General features: G+C 47.9%; 1 protein-coding gene across 2 annotated transcripts in view; it reads right to left on the reverse strand.

Annotated features, from left to right (window-relative positions):
• Positions 1-5,824: 5,824 nt before the first annotated feature.
• tnrc18 (trinucleotide repeat containing 18) overlaps positions 5,825-16,699 on the reverse strand; it is a 44,688-nt gene continuing 33,813 nt past the window's right edge. For both annotated transcript variants that reach the window (XM_080512097.1, XM_080512096.1), the window contains exons 17-29: positions 14,023-14,214; positions 13,249-13,727; positions 12,764-12,898; positions 11,505-11,646; positions 11,290-11,407; positions 10,668-10,743; positions 10,405-10,513; positions 9,994-10,110; positions 9,190-9,333; positions 6,736-8,543; positions 6,403-6,639; positions 6,248-6,322; positions 5,825-6,118 (exon numbers count right to left, since the gene is read on the reverse strand). In XM_080512097.1, coding sequence (XP_080368223.1) covers positions 5,912-6,118; positions 6,248-6,322; positions 6,403-6,639; positions 6,736-8,543; positions 9,190-9,333; positions 9,994-10,110; positions 10,405-10,513; positions 10,668-10,743; positions 11,290-11,407; positions 11,505-11,646; positions 12,764-12,898; positions 13,249-13,727; positions 14,023-14,214 — 3,839 coding nt within the window. In that variant the 3' untranslated portion in view covers positions 5,825-5,911. The remainder of the gene's footprint in view (positions 6,119-6,247; positions 6,323-6,402; positions 6,640-6,735; positions 8,544-9,189; positions 9,334-9,993; positions 10,111-10,404; positions 10,514-10,667; positions 10,744-11,289; positions 11,408-11,504; positions 11,647-12,763; positions 12,899-13,248; positions 13,728-14,022; positions 14,215-16,699) is intronic.

A 16,699-nucleotide genomic window follows, 5' to 3' on the forward strand; every position in this document is an offset into this window, starting at 1 on the left:
CACACACACACACACACACACACACACACACACACACACACACACACACTTGCATCTTGCCTCCTTCTGTTCCAGCTACAATGAGGCCATGGCCAATAGGATTCCTCTGTTCTGTGATGTTGTCCAATCAGACGGCCGCATGTTCACACACCCACAGGAGGGTGTGTTTGGTGAAGCTGAGGTAGGATGGAGTGTGTGTGTGTGGGTGAGAGAGTGGGTGTGTGGGAGGGGATGTGTGAAAGTACCTGCTTGTGCTGTGTGTGTGTGTGTGTGTGTGTGTGTGTGTGTGTGTGTGTGTGTGTGTGTGTGTGTGTGTGTGTGTGTGTGTGTGTGTGTGTGTGTGTGTGTCAGAGGACGCTCCCAGCAGCAGGTTCTGATGTTATGCTGATGCCGGTCCTCTGGGGGGGGGGGGGGGGTAGAGACATCCAAACCCCTGACTGCTGCTCGCACTGTGAAACAGGAACACACACTCAGTTCATGTCAGCAAAGATTTAATTACACACACACACACACAGGAATTCAGAAGGCACACACAGACAAGACTAACACACACACACATACACCTACACACCTTCACCGGCTCTTTGAGGGCAGCGTCTGAACGGTCAGCAGTGGGAAATGTGTCTCCTGTGGTCAGCTCTGCAGCTCGGCAGAGGAAGCTGAACTTTCCTCCATTTTACCACAACCAGCAGCTTCATTACTGGGCTGCCAAAATGGAGGCCTGATGGAGTCCACTATTGATTAAAGGAGCAGTCCACATAAACTGAAACAAAGGACAGACAGGAAAACGAGGAAGGCGGCCGTCGCTGCGTCGGCTGAGCGAGCCGCTTGTTCTGCGGTGGAGGTGAACCTGCGAGGGAGAAACTTCGAAGCAAGTTCCTCAATCTGACAAACACCGACATTGAGGGAAATGTGATTATTTGATCTTGAGCGAGCTAAAGAAGACGGCCACATAGAGACGCCTTAACCTCATGAACAAGACTATTTTTGAACTCACTTTTTGGTGTTGTGGGATGATCAGAGTGATGAAATGTGTTGCCCAGTTGGTTCATCATGCAAACATGCAGAAAAATCCTTTTAGAAATGCACCAGTTCAGATTATTAAACATAAATAATGGACTTGACTGCTCAAATTCAAGTCTTAAAAAGCCAAAGGCATTTTGTTTCATCCCCACGCGTAAACATTCTAACCAGAGTTTAAGAAAAGTAAGAAAATACTTTGAGCAACAATTAAAGCAGAAAACCACAAAGCATTGGAAAATCCAGCTGTGACTACAATGGTCCATTAAATATGGGGAGAAATTGCAGAGCCAGAAATAAGAGGTCTGTGGCGACCTCTAGTGGTCATGGAAATGACGACGACAGCAATGTTTGGCTGTATTGATAAAATGGTGGCGATTTGTGCGACTATACCCGTGTGTGTGAGCCATGCATGTGTCAATATCACGCATGTTTATGTTCATCACCGTGGCAACAAGTAGTTTTATTTAAAATACGTGCACTATTATTTCCCCCTGAATCACTAAGTCACCTTAAAACAGAAACTACGCCGTAATGGCAGCATTACTAGCAGCCTCTTCAACTCGTGTCATGGATGCCGACCGAATTAGACTTTCAACTGGGCTGAAATTTAAACGTATTACCGGTACTCATTCATGAATCCCCCAAAAAAATCTAAATCAAAAATAAAACTTGGCATACGTCGGTATCTAAACTTACATGGAACGGAGATTCCGCGATGCAACTTTGGTGAACGGCTTCATTTTCATGCAGCAAAAATCTCATAACACAGAAAATAGTACAGTTCCATCTGTTTATTGATTACCTATAAAATATCGAGTTACTAAAACAATTTCAAAGAAACACTGATAAACGTGGTAGCTGTCTGTAAAAAAAAAAAAAAAAAAGAAAAAAGAAAAGAAAAAAAACCATCATCTTACACATGTAATATAGGGTGACATAATATATCTGGTTTCAGATTTCTCTCTAAAATGTATTCTTTTTGCATTTTTACAAGATTAGACATGTGTACAAAGTATATTCTGATAGCGTCTCTGCCCTCGACAGTGAAGGATCATTTACAAAACTTAGATGATTTTTCTATTTATTTTCAAAATAATCTTTTTATTTATTTTTTAGTCTGTAACAGGACGATAAAGATACTGAAGGAACAGCAGACGAAGAACCAGCCTCCAGTCCACCTCTCTCTCTCTCTCTCCCATTCTCTCTTTTGCTCGCTCTACCATTCCTCTCGCTCTCTCTCTCTCTCTCTCTCTCTCTCTCACTAGCAGCTAGCTCCCAGTGCCCGTCAGCAGTATTGCTTGAGAGGCGTGGACGATTGTTCTGAGAGGGGAAGCAGAAAAATGACATGAAACACAAAGATGGGGAAAACAAAAACAAAACAAAATCACTGCATGAACAAAAATAAAACAAACTCTAACGCAAGCTGAAGGGAAACAGAGATCAACGAGACATTTACAAAGTCGGGCTTATAAAACAATATGACACAAAAAGAAGGCGAGACGGGGGAATAAGTGTTTGTGTTGGACCCTGTATGAAGGCCTAAGGCTGGGCTTTGGATGGAGATTTTTTTTTGGGGGGGGGGGGGGATTGGAACAGAGATTGGAAAGCAATAACACACACCTTAAAGGGTCACAGAGGTGCAAGTGTGTGTGGTAATTGCAGGAGATATGGGGTGTGATGCTTTATCAGCCTGCTTACCTCCAACCAATCATACACACACACACACACACACACACACAGAAAAAAAAAAGTGCTTTAGCAGCTCCAGGGGTAAACAAACATTCATAACGGGCACTTTAACTTGTTTACTCTGCAAACACCAGTACGACCTGTGTATTCACCACACTCCTGCGGCTCTGGTACCGGCCCGGAGAGATCCATATTGTGGGCGCTTGAAAATACTTTTTTTTTTTTGTCTATAGAAATGCGAGTGTTTAAGGTTCTAGCTCTGGGAAGAAAAAAAAACAACCAAGCAGACGCAAGAGCAGCACGACGGGGAGCCGGTGGGGCTTTAAGCACATAAAATCTTTAGTAATCTCAGAAAACAGAGCAGGTACCTGGTGAATCTACTTTAAATACTAAAAAACTAGCAGCACATTTTCAAAACGTTCCTCAACTGGGTGCCTCATCATGTCCGACTTGTATATAAATGTACAAAAAAAAATATAAAGAAACCAAGCTATTTAACTGTACTGGTGGATTGTTTTTTTCTTCCTTTTTCTTTAACGGGGAAAATGCCACATGAACAACATGAACGTCTTGGCTCATCCTCCAGACATACTGCAGCTGTAGTAAAAGAAGAACATGTAATAGCCTGTAGTCAGATCAGACAGATCAAACCAAAAGATCTCGAGAGAGTAGAAAATATTAAACCTATTGAATATCAACAAGACAATTCTTAATCTCTGCAGCCGAGCAGAGCGAAGCACGGACAGGGCGGCATGGTTAATACTCACAGATATATACTATATATATATATATGTATATATGCAGTGTACCATATACTGTATACAAACAGACAGTATACTATAAACTGTATTTAGACGTGTCTGATACAAACTCTATACACAATAATGCAACTAGGAGGACTCTAAGAGCGCAGGAACGGCAGGTTATCTTAACATTAAGAAGAAAGGTTCTTTCCCACCATCATCAGGCTCGAGGGGGGGGGGGAATAACGTTTTAGTCCTCAACACGCTGAGGATGATGGTGGATGGGGGCGTAGTCTAAACCGGATATGGCAACTTGTAAGTATCATCATCATCATCAGCAACATAAGGCCTGGGAGGGTAAGGCCGCTCCAAAACGCTCACAACCCTGAGCTCGACATTCAACAGTCTCGCGCTGAAACGGAACAATAATGGTTCAAACGAGGCACATCGAAAAAAAAAAGAAAAAAGAAAAATCGTAGAGGAGGCATGAATGTTTGTTTATCTGTGTCTCGGGGTAAAGGGAGGGGAGGGGGGTGATCGGTAGCGAGGAGTTGTAAGAGGGGGGGGGTTCATAAATTCTCTTGGAAGACATGTGGGACTCCCGGTCAGTCGCAACTGTAGCGGGGTTCATTTCAAAGTGCTTTGCTCGGGGGGGGGTGAATACAGGTGGATAAAGACCAACAGCAGAGGCCAAAGAAATAAGAAGGGGGGGAGTGGGGGGGGGGGGGGGGGGTTAACACACATCTGACACAGGACATTTAGAGGTTGCAAACACTGCAGACAAAATGAGCGGATGAAGCCGAACTGTGGAAGAAGAGCGGTGAAATTGAATTATGTTGATCTAATCGGCGCTGGCAGCTTCGTGGTGAATATCAGTGCCACGACCTTGATGCATCTTAGACTGACTGCAGTGTTTACAACCCCGAATGAAAAGACGAAGAAGAAGCAGAAGAAGAAGAAAAAAAAATCCACCCACTGGGCCTCCTACACTGTTGAGACATCAGCTTGTATTCTTCTGCGCGTTCGCAGATGTAGTTGGCGGTTAAAGGTGCAGCGTGTAAGATTTAATGATATCTTTTTTTGGCAAGGTTACAAATGGCAGGAGAGTAAAAATGACTCCTGCGGGTATAGGCGAGAACCTTTCGGCGGCCGGAACATGCTCCCTGCAGCCGGTGTTTGGCTCATTTTATCTGGAGAAAGACGTTTTAAATGCCCCATTTGGTATTCTACACTCTTTATTTGTGGCGCGTCGTGCTTTTTTTTTAGCATTACTTACAGAGCGCACCTTTTAAGATTTGAGGAATGTTTTTGTTGGGGTTTCTCCATTTGATTTCCATGCAAAACGTGCATCATTTGGAGGTTTTTTTTCTCTCGAAATCAGCAAATCTAACCAACAAGGAGATACCTGAACGGCAGCTGCTCGCATTTGATAGTGTTCCTGTGTTTCTGGGTGGATTTTTTTCCCCCCCTTCATGATAAGGAACTTAAAAGATGAGAATGATAAGTGTTCATAATAGCACAAGATCCCTTTCCTCTCTCTTTAGCCTGAGTCTCTGAGGGAGTCTGAAGTTTCCGTTGCAAAAAAAAAAAAAAAAAGGGACAGATTCACTGCCCTAGTTAGGATTGTCACGGGGAATCGAAGGGGTTAAATTAAAGGAGGCTTTACCTCCAAGTGATTTATTTTAAGTGCTCTGTGTTGGGACAGCAAATAGAAGGAGTGTTCCTCTCTCTCTTTCTGTGCGTCTCTTTCTCTCCCTGTCTGTCGCTCCTGCTGTTCTATAGATACACTGATAGGACTGTAACATGACTGTAACATCACCACGGCAACATCATAGAATCACAACGTCACACCGGGCGGCGTACTCGCGTCCCGTCTCACCAGGGGGCCGACCGACACGGGTCTCTCCCCCCCTCCCCCACCACCACCCCCTTCTCGTGCATCGTCATTCACAGTTCATTAAAGCTTCTCGACAGTTTTACCTCTTTAGAAAAAAGTACTCTGACATAAATCTATTACATGAAAATAAAACACTTATATTTGCCTCTATATAACCGCGTGTTTAACCTGTTACATGAGGTGAGAATTTACATTGTGTCTGTGCACGTGTGGACATACAGATGCATCAGTTTGTGCCGCGTATTTACATGTAAAAGGAGGCCGAGGTGCTCGTGCGCGTTCTGGAACCTTTTCCCCCACGAACAGCGCGAGTGAGAACCGAATGTGTTAGTAAAAGTCTGTGTGTGCAAATGCTCCGGGAGACTCGTTCCTTTTTAATACTGTCCGTAGTGTCTCCCCCCCCCCCCCCCCCCCGTCTCCGTAGTAGTAGCTGTTCATGACAATCTTGAAGAGTATTGCGGTATCGGTCACAGTTGTGATTGGAAAAAAAAAAAAAAAAAATCAGTGATTAGACCGAGCGAGGTCCAAGGGAAGTCGTCAATTTGGTTCGAGCCGTCAACTAGCAGATGACCGGGACTCCGTCCGTGTTGAAGATCATGCCGGTGGTGGGCTCGTAGGTGCCGGCCAGGTAGTAGAGGTCCTCGCTGTCGGCGTAGCGGCGAGTGTGGGTCATCTGCTCGTACTCCTCCACGCTGACCACCAGGCACTTGTGACTGACCGTCTGCACGTCGTTCTCGTCGCTGTGGGATGACTGGTACAAGGCGCGCTGCGACACAAGACACGGGTTGTGGAGACGGCCGCACATGGAAACACTCTATATATTCAATATAGTACAATGGCTGTTCTGCAACAACAACAAAAAAACGCATAAACATTTACGCCTTTCTGATCTCACCTCCATGAAGTCTTTCCTCTGGATGGACGAATGCAGAGCTGCTGGTAAAGACTGGCCGCACATCTGGTCCCAGTTCTGAGGAGTTAAACAAGTCTCACGTCGTGGCTCTGGAGAAGTGGCCGTCCCACGTTTAGGTTAATAGCCAAGGCTCTTACCTTTTTGTCGGTGAGTTTTTTGCCTGGGTTGGTCTCCTCTGGGTGGTAGAACCAGTTGACCCTGACCACCATGTTGCTGCCCCAGGACTCCCACATGCTCTGGATGCGGCCGATGAAGGGCAGGTTGGGCCGGCCGGCGGACAGAAACACGGCACAGTCCCCGATACGGATCATCTCTCGGCCGCGTACGATGGCTTTATAGAAGAGCTTCTTCGCCTTGCCCTTCATACCGCGCCTCTGCATGGGTCAGAATATTTCAGAACGAGGGTGAAGCACAACGTTTGGATGAAGAGTCCTTGATTTTTTCCGTCGTGTCGGATGGGGTTCTCTCACCTGAGTGGGTTTCCCAAACCACTTCCACAGCTGTCTGGCCGGAAGGAAAGCCGAGATTTTGGGTCTGTTCTCCACGCTGGGGAGCCTCTGACGTTTTGCCAGCTCCTTCGTCGTGGGAAGATGGACGCCCTCTCTCCGCTTGGGTCTGCCCGCCTTCCCCTCATCCCCGCTGGGCTTCGGTTTCGGGGGACGACCCCTCTGCCCCGAACCTTTCCCGCTGGCTGGTTTAGCAGGTTTAGCAGTAGTGGGAGTAGCAGGAGCTGGAGATGTTGGGGGGGACGGAGACTCTGATGGAGGAGACAGCTCCTCTTCTTCTTCCTCCTCCTCCTCCTCCTCCTCTTCTTCCTCCTCTTCCTCCTCCTCCTTTACTTCCACCTCCTCCTTCACTTCTTCTTCTTCTTCCTCTTTTGCCTCTTCTTTCGGTTTGTCTTGTGCCGGAGGTTTTTGGAGGGGACCCGGTGGCGGTGGCGGGGTCCTCTCCTCATCTGAGCTGCAAGAAGAGTCATCGGTTGATGACGAGGATGATGAAGATGAGGAAGACGAGGAAGATGACGAGGAGCCAGAGCAGGATGACGAGGAGGAGGAGCAGCTCGAGGTGCATTTCTTCTTCTTGTGTTTCCCCTTCTGGCCTTCTTCATCCGACTCCGAGCTGCTGCTACTCTGGGAATCCTCTTTCGCCTTCCTCTCCTCTCTCTTCTCCACCTCCTTTCGCTCCTTGTTTTTACATTTCTCCTCCCGAGCGTCTACCTCCGGTCCTCTCGCGGCACTCCCACGACTCTCTGCCTTCTCCTTCGCCAACACCGGCGCCTTGTAATCCTTCTCTGGCAGAGGCGTCTCTGTATCCGGGGCTCTCGCTTTCGCTTTCAGCGGCTTCTGACTGGCTGCCGCCGTAGTGATGGGGGCGTGGTCCCGCCTGACACCCCGGCCCTCCAGCAACATCAGAGCCTTGGTCTTCTTTGTCTTTGGGGACGTGACGCCCTCGTGGTCAAGCTTCACTAGGGGCTCTGCAGACAGGGACTTGCGCCTCACCGCTGAGCCCACGTCATTTTGCCCCGAGCCGGTCTTCGGCCTGGGGATTTGGCCGGGCGTTGGCCTGGAGGGCAGCTGGCTGGATGGCATTTTCAGCTTGGGTCTGGGGGCAGAGGACAGTGGAGAGGATGACGGAGGTCTGGGAGTCAGGGAGGAACTGGATTTGCTGGACGGCAGCCTGGAGATCGGGCTGGCCAGGAGTCCAGAGCCGAGGCTGGGCCTGGAGCCGCCGTGGTGGTCTGACGAGGGTTTCGTCTTAGGTGACGGTGCAGGAGTAGACCTGGGTGTGGACGACGAAACGCCGGACTTTGCTACGGCGGGTGAAGCGGTCGTACCGGGCCTGGACATGGGCCTGTTGGTGGTGGGGCTGACCGTGCTGCTGTTCTCCCTCTCCCTGCGCTGGCTGTTGTAAGAGCTCAGGTTGGGCTCGCTGTACAGATCCACAGTCAGGACTTTACCGTAGGTGGAGGGGTAGAGAGACGGGGGCAGAGGACGGGCAGCTTTCGGGGCAGGAGGCTGCGACGAGCTGCTCTTCCTGGGCACCGGGCTGGGAAGCGTGGGGCTGCTCGTCGGCGACGGAGCAGAGTTCTTGCGGCCCGGTTTTGGTTGCGCTGCCATCGCTGGCCGGGACGCCGGTCGGGGCTTCTCCTGAGCCGTTTTCTGCACGGCGGGTGTCCTGCCCTGGGAAGGCTTGGAAGGAGCCTGAGGTCTCTCAGCGGACTGGGCGGAGGACGGCGGAGGATCAGCCTTCTCGCGGCCATCTGGGTTCAAAGAAGCCTCTGAGGGACCAAAAAAAAAAACAAAGAAAAATTGAGTCCAGTGCTTTAACGAAAAATCCAATCACAGTAACTGAGTTTATGCTGACATTTTCGTTACGAGTCTTCATAATTTTTGTGGTCTGCAGCCTCACATGCTGACTGGGTTAAACAAACCAGCAAGGAAATGTTTCTACAATGAAAACATTAAAACTAAGAACTGCTTACCCACTTGAAACACGGCCGGAGTCAGCAAATAGGCCGTGCCTCGCATTGCAGCTCGTGTTTTAGACACGGAACAACAAAAAGCGGCTGCTTGGGCAAACTCATTAAGCCGAGATCAGCCATGACAGGCATATCTGAAGCTGAGGCTATTTTGGTTGGTTCTTTTGTTTTAGAGAAGATGACTCATCAAAAGATGAGCGGGATGGAAATATTTTTATTTTTACACTTTAATGCAGTCTGATGAAAACACAGAAAAAAAGCCTAAGAGTTCATTTTTATAATGACTTCTGATGAATGAATTTTGTGAGGTTTTTTTTTGTTTTTTTTTAGTGGATAAGAGGCACAGTGTACATGGCGATGATAATGAGGTAAAACCTTGAACTGTCTGGTGTTTCTTTCCTGTCAGCCATTCCAGCTGTCTAGCAAAGCGGCTCGTGAGGCTCACCCGGTTTTGGTTTAGGTTTGCGACCGGGTTTCCCTTTAATCTTGGGCGTCGTCTCCTCCGGCTTCGTTCCTGCATCTTTGCTGCACTTGCGGACCCTCCTCCGGTTGCAGCTGGCCACCAGCAGCGCTGGAGACGGCTCAGCGCCTGGACAGACAAAAGAGTTCACATGCAAGACACAGAACGTCTAGTAATAGTTCCCATTACGTCGGCAATGGTTCAACTCTGTGCACTCTACTCCGCTTGTTCCCCCTTCTTGAAGTCATTACCATGTTGGAGGCGCCCAACGCAGGGAAATGAAAAATATTTATATCAACCTCTTGTGATGTGCTGAAATCAACAGAAGCACCCACAGAGAAAAAGATGCGGTGTTTTCAGACTCGGCGCTCAGAGAGTTTTCATTTTTTATGAAGCAAAGTGCTTCATGTTGTCGCGGAGGCGTCATTTCATCCTCTTGTGTTTGATATGAACATTTGTAAAGCCTGAACCAGGTTTTAGTCCTCTGAGATGAGGTGCACACACACACATATCGACTACTACATGGGTATATTCACACGGCTTTGTGCGTCTTCTCGTATGTGTGCGCACGTGGGGGAAATGTGCGTTTGCGTTCATTTTTCCTTTCAGTTGTTTGTCAGTCGATCGAGATGCACTTTGAAGCGCACTGAACGTCTGAATAGTGCTTTACAAACAAAGTTTGATTGATTAATTGATCGCAAAGCAGACGTGCACAGAGAACACCGACCAATGGCAGATTTGAGTCCGACTGTGGACGTGTAGGTCCGTGTTACAACCATGTGAGCTCACAGTGGATTTTGTAGTCGGGAGGCAGCAGCCTAATGTGGGAGAGCGGGATGCGTCCCGTGTCGCCATCGTCGAACTCCACCGTGATGAGATCGTCATTGTCGTCTATATCAGCGCTACCTGCATGGGGGGGAAAGAAAAAAAAAAAAAAAATTCCAGGTCATCTCGCTTAAGCACACTTTGAAGACCGCACTAACTTTGTATTAAAACCATCACACTGTGTGGCAGTGAAACTGCGTCACACAGTGAGAGAAGAGCTGTGAACATCTCGTACTTTCATTTGTGCTCAAAGCTACAATTAAATCTGATTATGTATTGTATCATATAAGTGAGTTCGGTGCGTGTGTGTGTGTGTGTGTGTGTGTGTGTGTGTGTGTGTGTGTGTGTGTGTGTGTGTGTGTGCCGTTGTCGTACCGTTGACAACTGTGCCTGGGTAAAGGCAGCGGTACTGCTGGCTCCAGTAGGCTGCGATGCGGGTGCCCTCGGGGAGATAGCGCACGGACGGAGGCTTCACGTCAATGATCTGTACATAAAAAAAAAAAAAAAATTAAGACTTTGCATAAACGCACGGCATACACTTCTTCTAGTGGCTTATGTCTCCAGTCTCAACAGAATATCGGGGCAGAGAGAGAGAGAGGGGGGGGGGGGAGTGACATGTAAATGCAGAAGGTGCTCACAGCCTCCTGAAGCAGCTGCTCCAGGCAGTAGATGTGTGGCCGGTTGCCTCGCTCCCCCTCCACCACCACGCTGTATCTGCAAGGGGCAATCATGGAAAAAAAAAAAGAGGTCAAAAGTTTGGGGTCGCCGTGCAGGGTTCACCGCTTTTAACGACGCTGTCAGACAGTCTCCAGAGCTGCAAGCGGTGCTCTGTGAAGTGTAAATGGCCTCCATGTCAGACACAGAGCTGAAAGCCTTATCGCCAATGTGACTGTTCGGATGTGTGGGGGGGAGGTAAAAAAAAAAAAAAAAAGAAGAACGAAAAGTGGAAATATTAACAAGTTCCCCTTGCTGCCAGGTTTTATGTTAAGCTAAGCTGCTGCTGGCTTCAGGCTTATGTTACGCATACAGATGAGACTGTGGCATCTTATCTTTTCATCTCGGTGGACAAGAGAGCAGAAAAACACATTTCTGCACCTGCGAACTTTTGCCTGCGCCGTCCACATAAACAGTTATTACGGCTCATTCCAGTGTTTTGTCCACACGCGCAGACAATGTGTGCTTAGTACAGCAAGATCAATTTTTTATTTTTTTTAATGATTTGGGTGTTTTCAAGACGTCAGGTGTGACGACGGAACTCACATGTCAGGGGAGTGCACGGTGTTGACGTGTCCCGCGTACAGAAGCTGGTCGTCCATCGGGATCAAAACCCGCAGGCCGTCCACGAGAGAGTCCTTGTCCAGCACACACTGCACCGGAGCTGAACACACAACAACAACAACACTCCAACCGTCAGCGGATAGCAAGCGGGCAGGGTGTGTGAGACGGCTGGAGGGGGGGGGGGTGTCGACACTCACCTGGCGTGGAGGATCTCTCCGACACGCTGTTGCTCCGCGGTGGGAGGAGCTCGTCTTCGCTGAAGCTGCTGTCCTGGTTGGGTTCGAAGTCTTCGTCTGCCGCCATGCTCTCCATCAGGCGGCTCACTGCACCCCTGGAAGGCTGGATGGGTGGGGAGGGGGGGAATAAATAAATAAATAAATCGCAAATATTTGTACAAGAAGAGCAATCTGTCCATTGAGGTCATTCTTTTATTCAAGCATCTGCGTCGTGAAAAGTGAATTGGTCTTTTGCAGACGGTGCAATTTTTCGCCGGAACGAGTTTTATTAGATCCCGCTCGGTGCCAAATCAATCTACTAAAACTTGCGTGTGACATTGAGTTTAACCTTACAGTGTCAGCTTTCACTGTCCCGACAGCTAAAACTTCAGGAAGCAAGAATAACGACACCATCCTGTACATGATCTGTAAAAAAATAAAAAAAAACTGCTGGTGCAGACAGAAGATGAATAAATGAGTTACATCGTGAAAACATTTTTCTCTGTCAGGAGTTTCACAATATTGCAGTTTTTTTTTTTTGTAACAATGTGAATCGTTATTCTTTCTTTTGTAGTATTTTCTTGGATCTTTGTTCTTATTTTCCTGTGGTTGAAGCAGCGATCACAAAGTAATGACGGCTGCTCTTAATCATCTGCCGTCGACCTATATTTTTTCATACCGCGACCAAAAAGTGTCATCATCGTTTACTCTTCTTTACGCTGGGAAAAGCCAATATTGCACTGGGAGGTTAATATTTCACAGCCCAACCAAAGGCCGACACGCCACAAGTTAACTTTTAAAAGTCCAACAGTAACATATTACAACACTTATGCTGTTGAGTACACAATCTTTTCTGCTCTCCCACCACCACAAAAGAGCCCTGTGCACACTCGGGCTGTCTTTACTGTTTCCAAAACAAACTCTGGTTCAGGCTGGTGGCAGATGGTGAGCAATACAACACTTTGGCAGAATTCACACATAACAAGAGGTTTACTTTTTTTTTTTCTTTTCCCTTCTCCTCGGTGACAAAACAAAACTGCTAATTACAACACAAGCTCACAGTTCATTTCTTTAGATTTGCAGTATGTGCATAAGCATGCTTGCGCAGCTTTGTTGGCAGTAAAATGCATTGGAAGATTTCAGAATAATCGGCACAACCTCGTCCTTTTGTCTCGCTCAGGACAGGATAATTAAGTTGACACTCATAATGACTTTGCCAGGCGATGCATCATCTCACTGACCTCTCGTGCTCTGGCCTTGGCTTTCGGTTGGCTCTTGCGCGCCGGGCTGAGGCTCAGGGGTGCAGGCAGGTCTGCGACTGGACTGCACAGAGCGGACGGGCTCACCGGCAGGGGAGAGTCCTTCGACTTCTTCTTCTGTTGTGCGAAAGTCAGAGCGAGCGGGGGTTACGAGCATGCATATCAATAAATGGCGGCTGTAAAGCCCCGCCGGACAGGATTCCATCTTTTACACGCACACACTGACACACAGACACACAATGAGGGCGGGAAGCTGCCAGGCCGCCTGCAGTTTGTCCTTTCTTGTCGGCAACACGACACAGACAGCAGGGAAGTGCTGCAGTGACTGAAGGTGGTGTGAGACCCTGCTGGCACTCTGACACACACACAAATATGTCATGAGAGACAAAAGGTTGCAAGGTAATGGACAAGAGTGTTGAATGAAAGGGGGATTTAAAAAAAAAAAAGAAAATTAAATGTTAACATACTTTCACCACGTCTTTCCCCTCTCTGCTGGACGGAGCGGGTTTGGGTCTGGAGGCGGGTTTCGGGGTGAGGGGCGGTGCCGACCCGGAGGACGAGGAGGACGAGGACGAGCTCTGGCTGGAGGAAGTAGAGGCGGATGCGGACGTCTGATTGGCCGAGGCCGTCGCGTCGTGGAGGAAGATTCTCTCGCTGCGTCGGCGGTTCCATCCCTCGTCCTCGCTGAAGCCGGCGAAGCCGGAGCCGGTGGCCAGGTCAAAGCTGAATCTCCGCGGCGACCGGGGCGACGGGCGGGGTTTGGGCAGCGGCTTGCGTTTGACCGGCAGCGCGTCGTCGCGCTTCGTGGGGCTCGACTGGTCGATGCGACGGGAGGCGGGGGGCAGAAGGGGAAGCTCTGGGGCGGAGCGTTTTCCATGCATCAGGGAGGGGAACTTCCTCAGCCTCAAGTCCGAGCCCGAGTCCGACCACTCGCACTCCGACATACCTGGTGAGACAGGGTCAGGGTTACAAGGCCAGTGATAAAATAAGGTGTTAACGTCTCCTCAATCAATTACCGAATCCAAATCATTACACTTCAAACACGTTTTGAACTCTTTCAACCACTTAAAACACAATTGGTCTGAAACTCCATCAGGAAAAACCCAACAAATGGGCAGAAACAGAATCTGACTTTTTTGATTTTCTGTGAGCATGACGACAATAATACAGATTTACACATTTTCTCAGGTTGTTGTTGTTCAGTTACTGCAGAAATAGAAAATCTGCTTAGCTCATTTTACCCAGAGTGCTTTGCCTGCTGGAGTGTTTGCCATCATGGAGGAGACTCTGAGGGGTGGAGCTGACGGGGAGCGCGCTGGCGGCAAACCTCGCCAACAGACCCAGCCCGCTCTCCTCACAGCCGCCTTCGTCCGAATCAGACTCTTCCTCCTCCTCATCGTCATCCTCTTCATCCTCCTCCTCCTCTGAGGTTTCTGCATCAGAGAGAACATTTTCAGTTCAGTGACAAATGTGTTTGCAGCACGAGGCTGGGGGGGCAAAGGTCAAGCAGAGAACAGTGCACCACTGAGAAGATGAATTTAAAAAAAAAAAAAAAAAAAACAAGCCTGGATCTGAGAGAAATCCTTCACACAAGTATCCACCTGAACCGGTCAGAGACAACCGTGAAGCAAGATGCATAGAGAGCTGCAGCTTTGCCTGTACACTGTGAAGCTTTATTAGCAGAGCAAGGATCCTTGAGAATTACCATACACATGCATGTGAGCCTGGCAAACACACACACACACACACACACACACACACACACACACACACACACACACACACACACACACACACACACACTCCTGAGATTAAGAGCTGAAACTGTGACTTGAATCCCCGTCACTGTTTCAATAGATCTGAACAGAAAGAGGCCAAAACGGACGTTCATCCTTCACACGGAGGTCAAGATACGCTTCCTCACTCTGTCACAAACACACACACACACACACACACTCACACAAACGTAAGCAAACTGCCGGTTGGCTGCGTGTTGCTGACAGTTAGCAGTTAGGTCCATGGCAACAGATGAACAGGAGGAGCGACTCCTCGGGGGGGTTAGAGTGTTAACATTGAGGGTAGATACACAGTACAATAGCTGCTCAACTTTCAGACAACTTAGAAAAACAAAAGCGATTCAAACACAACACTTTGTGCAAACTTAATTTCGCTGCATTTTTAAGGTCAGCAGGGCCAGACTTTTAGAGGATGTTGTGTAACTTCTATATACCAAAACAATGGTTTCATTTATGTGCTTATTCAGAAGAAGGGGTTACTTTTTTTGTGGCTCCAGACAAGAATAAAGTACTGTTTAAAAAACTTACGCCAACCACTAAGCTTAGTACCTAAATGCAGGGTTGTACTGTGTATCCACTGTGTGTTAACCGTAGCAGACAGACGACAGGCAGGCACTGAGAGGACAGCCCTGTGAGGCCCCATGTGAGCTCCAAATGCTTCAAGGTGATTTGAGTAATCATGGTTACATCCTCCGACCCCCACTTACGCACCTAAAATTTCTCCTTTAAACTTTTTTTCAAGCCGTCAGGAGAGGTGGAGCAGGGTCGAGCGGAGGCAACAATGGCTACCGTTAAAAAAAATTTAATAATAAAAACTTCAATTTGTGAGAATAAAAATGAATAGAACAAAAAAAAAGATCGATGTTAATGCCCATTGTATGTAGTTCAAATTCAGCATAATCCATGTTAGTGGTCAATATATTGAAGAAATAAAAAAAAAAAAAAGAGGGAGGGGCACTTCCTACTTACAGAGCAGGTGACAGGGGTGTGGCCTCAGGCAGGGCGGGGCGGGGCAGCGCGGCGGCCAGAGCGCAGCCTAGCCGTAGCGTAGCCTGGCCTGAGCGCAGTCTAGCTTAAAGCAAAGCTTTAGCCACAGCGAGGTAGTGTGGGCTTGAGGCTGCGCTAGTCCTCGCCAAGCTTCTGTAATGTCGCAGTAGCAGCAGCAGCAGCAGCACAAGCACATGGAACAGGCTGAGAGACACTCAAAGCATCATGGGTAGGGTAGGGAGGGGGGCAAGGGAGGAGGTCAAAGGTGAGAGGACAGAGCAAGGTGTCTGAGAGAGCAACGTAAAAGGGAGAAGGGTTATTTGAAGGTTTAGTAGACACACAGGAGGAGCTCTATTGTCCAAATATCCCCAACAACTTTCCGCTCACGGAGCGTTTAGTTCCCCCAAAACATGGAACACCAGGCCACATCATCCAGAAACATTCAGTCCCAAGGCAAACCCCCCCCCCCCCCAAAAAAAACCAGACAGCTCAGAAAATTAGAAAACACCCAACTAGCATTTCGCATTTTATGATTTTTGAGCAGAAAAAAAAAAAAAGTCCAATCAGATTAACTTCTGTGTAAAGTCATCCAAGTTTTCCAGAACTGAAAGGTGAGCTGAACATCTTCCAACCTTTGCAGGGAGAACTAAAGGGATATTTGACGAAGAGAGCACAAGGATGTGTGAGGTGCAGTGGCAGCTGGACAGACGGACGGAGACGGACAGACGGATGAAGCAGACACAAGGACCACAGTGCTTTGCGTTCTTTAGCAATCAAGTCAACACCTTTAATAAAGCTTCAAAACTGCAATACAGTACTTTGTGGGACAAAATTCTCACAGTTGATACAATGTTTCTGTGTACAAATGCTACAAAAACAGTCTGCAATCCAGGCAATGTAAAAAAAAAAAAGACAAGCAAAAAAAACCCCCACCATGAAAATAGGTGAACTCTTTAAGAAAAATGGCAAAGTGGCTGAAAAAGCCAGCAGCAATAGAGGTAGAGATCGTCAAGCTAAATCACAGTCTGAAAACAGCTGCCTTAGCAAAAAGCACCCAAAAAAAAAAAAAAAACAACAACAGAAAAACAACACAAGCTGTCAAGGCTCAAAGACACACTGACCGACTCTACAGCGA

Source organism: Blennius ocellaris, assembly GCF_963422515.1.
Source record: "Blennius ocellaris genome assembly, chromosome: 16".
In the NCBI taxonomy this organism is placed as follows: Eukaryota; Metazoa; Chordata; class Actinopteri; order Blenniiformes; family Blenniidae; genus Blennius; species Blennius ocellaris.